At 43.3% G+C, this 9,652-nt stretch overlaps 1 protein-coding gene across 2 annotated transcripts in view; it reads right to left on the minus strand.

Moving 5' to 3' along the window:
- Nucleotides 1-9,348, minus strand: part of SNX2 (sorting nexin 2) — a 29,569-nt gene extending 20,221 nt beyond the window's left edge. For both annotated transcript variants that reach the window (XM_079995622.1, XM_079995623.1), the window contains exons 1-3: nt 9,180-9,348; nt 3,992-4,109; nt 823-986 (exon numbers count right to left, since the gene is read on the minus strand). In XM_079995622.1, the coding sequence (XP_079851748.1) occupies nt 823-986; nt 3,992-4,109; nt 9,180-9,287 (390 nt within the window). In that variant the 5' untranslated portion in view covers nt 9,288-9,348. The remainder of the gene's footprint in view (nt 1-822; nt 987-3,991; nt 4,110-9,179) is intronic.
- Nucleotides 9,349-9,652: the final 304 nt, after the last annotated feature.

Consider the following 9,652-nt stretch of genomic DNA (forward strand, 5'->3'; position numbering starts at 1 on the left):
AGAGTTATTGCTCATATGAACCTAAGCAAGTGTAATAATTAGGTCACTCAGTTCAAAAACATTTCAGTGGGGGGAGTTGAGGTTACTTTGATTTTCATATAAACATTGCAGCAACCCCTTCTATACTGAAGCACCATTGTGAGAGGTTTAAGGGGTGTCTGCTTTCATTGTTCAAGCAAATAAATATTCCTAAGATTGCAAACAATTTGGACTCAACTATTCTGACTGAACTACAAAGCAATGCAATCCTTTCCAACTTATAAATGCTTCTCCGTCCCAGACTTGTCCTGTAACCCTGATGTGGCTGTTCATTTTCCCTTGGGTTTGGATGCACATGATTTAATAAGCCACCATCCTTTGTCTCATTGGCAGACCATAGTTAGCGGATGGTCTTCAGAAGAAACAGAGTTTCAATTAACGTAACTGCAGTGCACACAATGTGAAGGCAGAGAGAAGGAATGATGTAAGAATAGAGCGCATGAGCACAAGGCTTGTTAAATGCAAGAACCATTTTGACAGCTGCTGGAGCTGCCTTAATTGGCAAGAACTATTTCTACTTGTAACAGTAGTTACCAATATCAGTTAAGCCAGTTACAAATTATATTTTATATAATAAACAGATAGGATATATAAAGGTGTGTACTGCCCTTCACCCAAAGATCTCAGGGTGGTTTGCAACATAAAAATACATAATAAAAACTGAAAATACAATATAAAACAGGATCAAAATCAAAACAATAACCCCTTTCCTCCACCCCACGTTTTAAAGGACACAGAATGTTAATCAGCTTAACAGAAGTGTTTCACTAGGTTATTCAATACCTCTTCCCTGGATCTGTCAAAGTCGACAGGAGCCACCACTATTTTTGACTCCATTCTGGGTGTTATTAGTGTGGTTGGTGTAACAGGTGTAACAGCTGGAGTAGAATCGGATGAAAGTATCGGTTCTCTTTCCGGGCTGTCCAGAGAAACTTCCTCTGTGGCTTCTAGATAAAAAAAAAGAATAAGAAATATTCATGCATATCAGGAGCACACACCCTAGAGTTTTGAGACTATTGCGGTCAGCAAGAGAGATTCACAATCCCCTTTATTTATTGATTGCACCATCTCATTTATGCTATGCTGTGTAACACCTGATCTCAATGCAATATTAGGCAAAATATATATTTTTCAGAGAACGTCAGGGTTGTAGTAGTGTCAAAGTCCCTTTAGGAATTTGCCTGAATGTGTCTGGGATAGAAGTAGGGCACGGGAATGCCCCCACACTTGCCAGCTCTGCTTTAGATGTTGAAGAGGAATTCTAAGTAGTTTTGGAGTAAGTTGATGACACGCAGCTCCATTTCTCCTTTACATCTGCAGGTGGGGCAGCGGATGTGCTGGACCGTTGTGTTGCCTAAGTAATGGACTGGATGACAGCCAACAAACTGAAGCTCAACCTGGATAAGACCGAGCGGGTGCTTCTGGATTAACTGCTGATGCTTGGGCTCAAGTGGTCTCAGTGGTACAGAGTGCCTTCCATCAGCTTCGGCTGGTGGCCCGGCTGCATTCCTATCTGGACACGGGTGACCTAACTTCTGTTGTCTATGCTCTGGTAATCTTTAGGTCAGATTCCTGCGATGCATTTTGTGTGGGGCTGTCTCTGAAGATGGTTTGGAAACGTCAGCTGGTGAAGCGGGGCAAGATGGTTTGAGAATATAACACCAATCCTAGCCTGACTGCAGTGGCTGCACAGCTCTGCTCCCTCCCTCCTTTTAGCCAACACATATTCAGGCAAATGCTTGACTAGGTACTCCATTAAAAGTTTCCATTAGTTAAAAGAAAGTTACAAGTTTTCCACTAGTGCTAATTCTGGCCCGTTACAACCTGTCCTCTGGATACCACTAACATCAAGGAGATAACAGCCATCAAAGCAAGGGTTAGTTCACTTCTTAATGTGATGCAAAATCAAACTGTACAGTGGTACCTCGGGTTAAGTACTTAATTTGTTCCGGAGGTCTGTTCTTAACCTGAAACTGTTCTTAACCTGAAGCACCACTTAGCCAATGGGGCACAATTTCTGTTCTCATCCTGAAGCAAAGTTCTTAACCTGAAGCACTATTTCTGGGTTAGCAGAGTCTGTAACCTGAAGCGTATGTAACCCGAGGTACCACTGTAGCGGGCAAATGTACCAATTACTTTTACGTACCATGCAGCCTCTTCTGGCTGTTAAGCTAAGTGACTGCACATTATGTTTCATGGGGATTGTGGGAAAAGGCCACAAACTTCTTCCCAATTAAAAAGTAATTCTGAATTTTAACTCATTTAGGAATAACAACAGTTTTCTCGTGTTATAGAGTATCTGAAACACTAGTTCTACCAAGCTGGATTACTGGCAATTCAGTCAAATAACCACTTACCCAAAAGCTTTCTAACACAAAAATGACAGAGAGTTATGCAGAATAGCATAACGATCAAGTAAGCAGGCGTAGCAAGAAACTACTTCAAATCCTTAAAACAAAAGTTATTCAAAACAAACATAACTTTTTCATACATCTGAGTACCTGAGCTTTTAAAGTTTTACTTAAGTTTGTTCTAGAAACAAAGTTTAGCTAAACATGTGATTTTTGTGTGTGTGTGTGTGTGTACACACACACACACACACACACACACACGTACACGTATTAAGGAGTGTGGATTCTTGTGTTTTGCCTTGACCAAGATGAATGACAAACTCCCCCAGCAAGCAACTGAAGAGGAAATTACTCAAGATGTATTTGTTATTGGCCAAGCACGTCTATTATGATGGGCTGCATCTTTGCTTTAAGGGCTCCAGACTTTAAGGCATAAGTAAATCCAGAGAGGCAGGCACATAGCAGAGCATTTGTTCTTGGCTATAGCTGTTGCTGGAGCACTCATAGTGCAATACTCTTGGGCATTTGGCTGCATTTTCTCCCTTTATTAGTTTAGCACAGAGAGAAAAATGAAAACTAGCAACATAGCTGTGAAGAAGCAGTTCTGCTCGCTCTCTCGCTCTCTCCATGTACTCAAGCTTTACGTGGGGTGAAAGGAGTGTCTAAAGCATGTGATCATCCCATAAAACGTAATTTGTATCACTGACTATGTACAAGTAAAGCTCAGCTGCCCAGAGTGGCTGGGGAAACTCAGACAGATGGGCGGGGTATAAATAATAAATTCTTCTTCTTCTTCTTCTTCTTCTTCTTCTTCTTCTTCTTCTTCTTCTTCTACTGACTGACTCAGTTTAATTAACCTACAGTTTCAGGTAGGCCAGCACAGGACATTTCAGACTGAAATATTTATAGAGTAAAACTATGAGCTAGACATAATAAACCATGGTTTGCCATTTTGAAGAACAGTTTGCATGAGGAGAACTATGCTCATGTACATCCTCTCACCACTTCTTCAGTCATGACAAGATATCAGAAGCTTCAATTTTCACTTATGAAAGTGTGTCTGAACTCAGAGAACAAACCAAGATCCAACTGTGGTTCCCAAGGTTTGGACAAAACAGAGGTAAGCAAATGCTTTCAACATCCACTCTGTACACATAAAGGACTCCTTAAAGCAAACAAGCCTGAGGCTCAAGTAGGCTCAATCTTGTAGCAAAGACCCATGATTTGTTGTTGTGTATGAACCAAGCCTGCCAAAGTCTACTGCTACCCTTCAAGGCTATACAACTCTCTCCTGAATGTTATCTGCTTGTTAGCTGATGTTCATCATGTTAGAATATATATTGAGATCAAACTGATTTCAAGTATTTCAATCCCTTCTTTTGCTCGAAGGCAAGTATGCAGCTGTTCACAAGCCTGAGTCTTTGATTCAAAGCAGTTCTAAAAATGTAATTCAATTACTTTCTCTTCCTATGACAAAGCTCCAACTCCCAGTTCTCTAGAAACTGTACATTGTAATGACTTCCGAAATTATGTTTTTCATTAAAAGCTATCTGAAATATCCTTTTTAAATTAAAAAAAAAAAATGTGAGGGAGAACATTACCAGCAAAAAGGTCTTCCCTGTCATCATCTAGTATGATTTCTGCAGGCTTTGGGCCATTAGAATTTGTACTGATGTCTTCTGCAGGAAGACTGGCTGGCTCTGGAGATGAAGGGCTTGACTGTTGAAAGGAGCAAACAGTTGAGAAGAACAGCATCAGTACTTATGAAACAATCACAGCAAATGCCATCATTTGCAAGCACATAACATGAAAAAAACAGCATGTAGAAGCAACCATGTCAGCAATTTCTATTTCCTAGCAGTTACAGGATAACAATGTACTAAGGAAACATTAACCTTTCAGGGGATATCTTAACAACTGTTTCCTCTTCACGATAACGCATGTTAAATACGATTGGAACATAAATATTTACTTACTGGTTTGAATATAACTTAAGTTTACTAATATTTCTAAAATGACTATGTTTTCTGAAAGCTCCTCCTTGGGCCCAATACCCAAGGGGCAAAATACCCCAACTTTAGAACTAGCACGTCCCAACATAAAGTCTTTCAAGGCTGTAATTATATGAAGACTTATTTGGAGAAAGCATCATCAAAAGAGTACAACCTATCAGCACATATCCGGCTGCAAACTGTCCATCTATTAAGCTACTGCTAATTACAAAAAGCTTGCAAGCTTCAAAATATTCCAAAGCAAGGTTCAAAGTGACCCTTCAAGCTTTCAAACCACTTTACAAATGTGAGGACCCTACTGTATGACTAATGTCTCATTTACAGATGCCACTACTACTACTACTTTGTAGTCTAACGTTCTAAGTTGTCTCAAATGGATCAAGACCCAGGGTCCATTAAGTTCAGCATCCTATTTCCAACAGTGGCAAGCTGATACAGTGGACGCTCAGGTTGCAAACGTGATCCGTGCGGGATGCACATTCGCAACCCGCAGCATCCGCAACCCACAGCAGCACCCCTGCGGACGTGCGGGTTGCGATTCGCCTCATGCACGACTGCTGAAACCCAGAAGTAACCCGTTCTGGTACTTCCGGGTTTCGGCAGTCTGCAACCCAAAAAAACGCAACCTGAAGCGTCTGTAACCCGAGGTATGACTGTACCTACAAAAGCAGTGCACAACACCTGACATGTTACATCTGACCCACCCTCCAAAAACTTGTCATGCTACATCTGAAAGCAGAGGTTCCATATATCTATCATTCATAGTCCAATTTTTCAAAACTGCTAACAAATTAATATGGAGCAGAAACAGGTCAAAACAGAGAAGTGGATGGACTTCTCCTTATTCATTCGCATTTGGAGTGGTTGGCTGTTGCTAGAGACTAAGGAGGAACAGGCTAGTCAGACAGGTTGGTGGCAATAGACAATTTGTGTAGCCAGGATTTTTGTTGGGGGGGGGGAGGCTTTTGTTAGGGGGACCAGAACCTCAGGTTTGTATGGAATGTTATTTAGTTAGGAGGCAGAGCTGCCCCCCTGTCCCCCTTGGCTACACCCATCCAATAGACCCATCTGCAATGAATTTGCCTATTAATGACTAATCCCATTTTCAAGCTATTAAAACCAGCGATCATAATAATCTATTGTGGAAGCAAACCCTATCAGTATGCATTGCCTGAAGTAGTATTCCAATCTGTCCATCAGTTTTATTGGGTTACCCCAAGTTCTAGCACTGAGATGGAATATTTCTGGCCATGTTGAGAGATGCTACATGTACTCAATAGAATCACAGAGTTGGAAGGGACCACGAGAGCGTACATCAGATTTCAAGAGGCCAGCACAGAATGAACATGACAGAATGCATGGGGTGAAGCAGGAAGCAGCATGTTCTTCTAGCTAGTGTGTAGGACATTTTGTACACTTGCAAAGCTAAAGAGAGTCCCCATCATTCACCTCCAGGTAAGATGCACAAGAGCCAAAAATGTTTCATTGCTAACTCTTAAATAGCAGGCCCTAGAGCACCCAGAAGAGGCAACACACATGTGAAGCAGTTAGTAAGTTAAGTGTGCAAGACAAAAGATGAGTTAAGTAGAAGTGTATAATTTATTCAGGAAGGCAAGCCATGTGGGTACCAGATTCACAATTAGCTATTTTCATTAAAAGGCTACCACAGGACTTAAGACAACTGTAAACAAGTAACGGAAGCAACACATCACTGTGCCATTTCTCTGGAGTAGCTACTGTTGACCCAAGTCATGTAAAAGGCACTTCATAGAAGTAGTTAAGTGTGAATCTTGGTGCCCACACAATTCAGCCTCCCAGGGAGAAAAATCACACCACCAGCATGATGAATGAACTGTTCCCGAGAGGTGTTTTTTTCTTTGTAGAAAATGTTTGCACAGTGCTTAGTCACTGGTGTAGGCAGTGTTGTGTCTGTAAACTGTTCATGAAGAAATTGGTCAGTAGCAGTAAGTTACTTTGAAAGAAATCGTAAGGTGGCTCTGTAGATGAGAAAGACAGAACTCCATGAACTTCACAATCCATGGCTTTGTGCACACATACATGTAAACATGCAGAGCACAGCTACTCCTGATGAACTCCTCACAGAAACATTGTCAGGGATCTAGTCTCACATAACAAAGTACCAACTTTTTATACAAAGCGAAAGAGAAGCTGACATTTATCATTCAATTTTTTTATTTCCATTATTTCAGTAATCCTAAGGAAGCATCCGTCTGACCAAGTCTACCCTACACAGTGCTATTTAGTCTTTGGCACAGCAGAATTTCAAGGCCTAGTATGTGAGATGGTGGCAGTAACTGTATAGGTGACCTGGGCCCCCTCAGCTACATATCTTAGCAACAACCACCTCACCTCTCCCAGCAATAAGCATAAGGGCATAAGTTAGTTCCAAAATCAAGACTGCCAGATATGAAATCGACCACATATTAATAGTACTTTCATCTTAATGCCCTCCAAGTCAGAGCCTTTTATCAGCACCAGGAGTGCATTGATTTTATTCCATTGCAGAGATCAACATTAGCCTCAATTCCTGCTGTTGTTTCACTCTCAGTTTGTAGCGTTGCTCCAATAAAAAGCTACTGTAGCTACCAAGATTAATCTAGAACAAGAGAGTAGGTTCCAAAGGAAGAACTTCCGCACATGTGGAAATGTGCACATTTCCTCTTCTAGACAACTAGCTCTAGCTATCAAAATGGTTTCTGGTTTTTCTGCCTTTCATATTTCAGTGTTTATTTCACAAAATTTATATGCCACTTAGTTTTAGTAAAATCTCTAAGTGGTTTACAATAAATATTAAAATTAGCAATAAGAACAATTCAAAACCTTTTTTAAAATCATTCAAATCAACAGAAAAAGATGAAAACACAACTGCATGTCTGGATAGGCTTCCCTAAAGAAAAATGTTTTAAGGAAAACAGTACAAGCAAGGTGCCGCCAGACTAAAATATCAATTTCTTACAACTGCAGAATGAGTATTATGTGACACCTGTAACAGTGCCAGTTCTGCAGATAAAAGTGGTCAAGTGGTCAAGTGGGCACATGTGGGGTAAGGTGATCCAGCAAGTAAACTGGTCCCAAGCTATTAAGGGCTTTATATGCCCATACTAATGGAACTTGGCCTGGTAACAAATTGGAAATGGGTGCAGATCTCTGAAGGTGTTATATGTTGAAAGGGACTTACTCATGTGAGCAGCCAGGCTGTAGCAACTCTATCTGCCATTTCCAGGTCAAGTGTAAGAGAAGTCCCACTGAGAGTTCACCAGAGTAATCCAATATTGAAGTTACCAGTGCCTGGACTGCTGTAGTTTATGGTTGGGTTTTATGCTACAGAGTACTCTTTTTTAACTGCTGTGAGAAGCACTAATTGAGGCGCAGATGAAAACGGTTCACAAATAATAAATTAGTTTTGAAAACTATTTCTTTCATACTACACTTAAAAGCATTCGGTCGCTTTCCAAAAGCAGCCTATTTAAAAAAACCCTCGCAGTACTGTATATCACTGACACAGCGCAATAAGCTGGAAACAAACTTACTTTCCCTGGCCTTCTTAGTTTAAAGTTCATGGACAGGAAGCATTGTCCAACAAAACAGCAACGCTTCATTTTGTGACAGATTGTTCCCTGTATGTTTTTCACCAAGTGCACAGTGGAAACAGGGCCAGGACTGGAATGAGAAATCCCTTACTGCTGACAAATCAAAGGAAGCACGTTGCTTTACAAACATTAACAAGCTAAACTGTACCTATGCAGAGGTTTCAACTCCTGAGCAATATTAGCTACAGCCTTCATAGGCTAGTTATCAAAATAAAGGTGCTTTGAAGACAGAAGTCGTGTGCTACACATATTTATACAGGAGACAAGAGTAAAAGAGGCAGGATGCAAGTTAAATAAAATAAGGCTACATGCTTATAAGCATATATGGTGCTCACCATCTACTAGCTATTCTGTACCAACATGGTCTTTCAGTATAGTCTTATAAATGTCAAAGCGCCATTGAAGTCAGTGGGACCCCAGTTAAGTGTGGGCAGGATTACAGCCTCGGGCATTTAGACTTTGCGAGGTCCATTCACAGTGCTATTTTTTCTAGAAAAAGAGGTGCTAGGACTCACCACGAAGGCCTCCCTCATTCTCTTAGAATGGCAATGGCGCCCACCTGAGAGGTGCCAGAAATTGGAGTTCTGGCTGGGGGAAAAAAGCCCTGCCCATATATACCCCCCAACAACACTATTGAACCCAGTGAAACGAAAGCTTCTGGGAGGAAGAGTTACGGCCATATTTAAAGTCTTGGGGGGGAAGAGTGGTTTCAGTCTAGCAGGGTTTTCCAAACTTGGGTTTGTTTTGGAGACTACCATTCCCATCATCCCTGGGGGTCTTGCAAAGCTGGGGAATGATGGGAGACGCAGCCCCAAAAGCAGCTGGAAAACCCAAGTTTTGGGGAAAACCCGGTCCAGAAGCTTGCTTTGTAGAGCAGAAAATGCAGGGGTGGAAACGGAGCCTTCAGAGCTGACGTGACAAGACTTCAATGGGCAGGGAAAGAGGAAGGCGCGGGTGACTCTGGAGGGGCAGAAACGCAGGGCCAGATGGGGAAGGGAAGCGCTTGGGGAGGCAGGTGGGCGGAAGCGCCTCGCTGGCCAGGGACCCGGGTCAAGGGGGCCTTTGGGGCCGCTGCTGCCCCTGTGCGGGAGGGCGAGGAAGGGGCTGGGCAGCAGCAACGGCATTGCCTCCCCGGCCGCCAGCTCCCTGCGAAGGGCGCGCCTTACCTCCAGGGTGGAGACGGTGCTGGTGAAGAGGTCCTCGCCGTCCTCCAGCTCCTCGAACTCCGTCTGCCGGCCGTCCCCGAGAGGAGGGGGCTCCCTTTCCGCCGCCATCTTGGCCCACCCCCCTGTCCTCGCCGCCCCCTGCGAGCAGAGGCGCGAGATTTCCGGCAGCTGCCGACGGTCACGTGACGGCCTGCCTGCCTGCCTGCCTTCCCCGCCCCTTTATCCTGGCCTCCCTTCCCTCAGTCGCCCCGCCCGGGTGTCACGTGACGGCAAAGAAACCAGGCGGTCCTTCCGTCGGTCTCCCCTCCCCTGTGGGCGGAGTCAGGGGTGGTGGGCGGGAGAGAGGCGGAGGAGCGGCGGAGAGGGGGAGGGAAGGGAAGGGAAGGGAGGAGGGAGAGGAGAGGGGAAGAGAGAAGAGGGGGGAGCTGATGGAGACATCCTTTTCTCCTGCTCTCCCTATCCTTTTTTGCAAG

Source organism: Podarcis cretensis (assembly GCF_951804945.1).
Source record: "Podarcis cretensis genome assembly, chromosome: 11".
In the NCBI taxonomy this organism is placed as follows: Eukaryota; Metazoa; Chordata; class Lepidosauria; order Squamata; family Lacertidae; genus Podarcis; species Podarcis cretensis.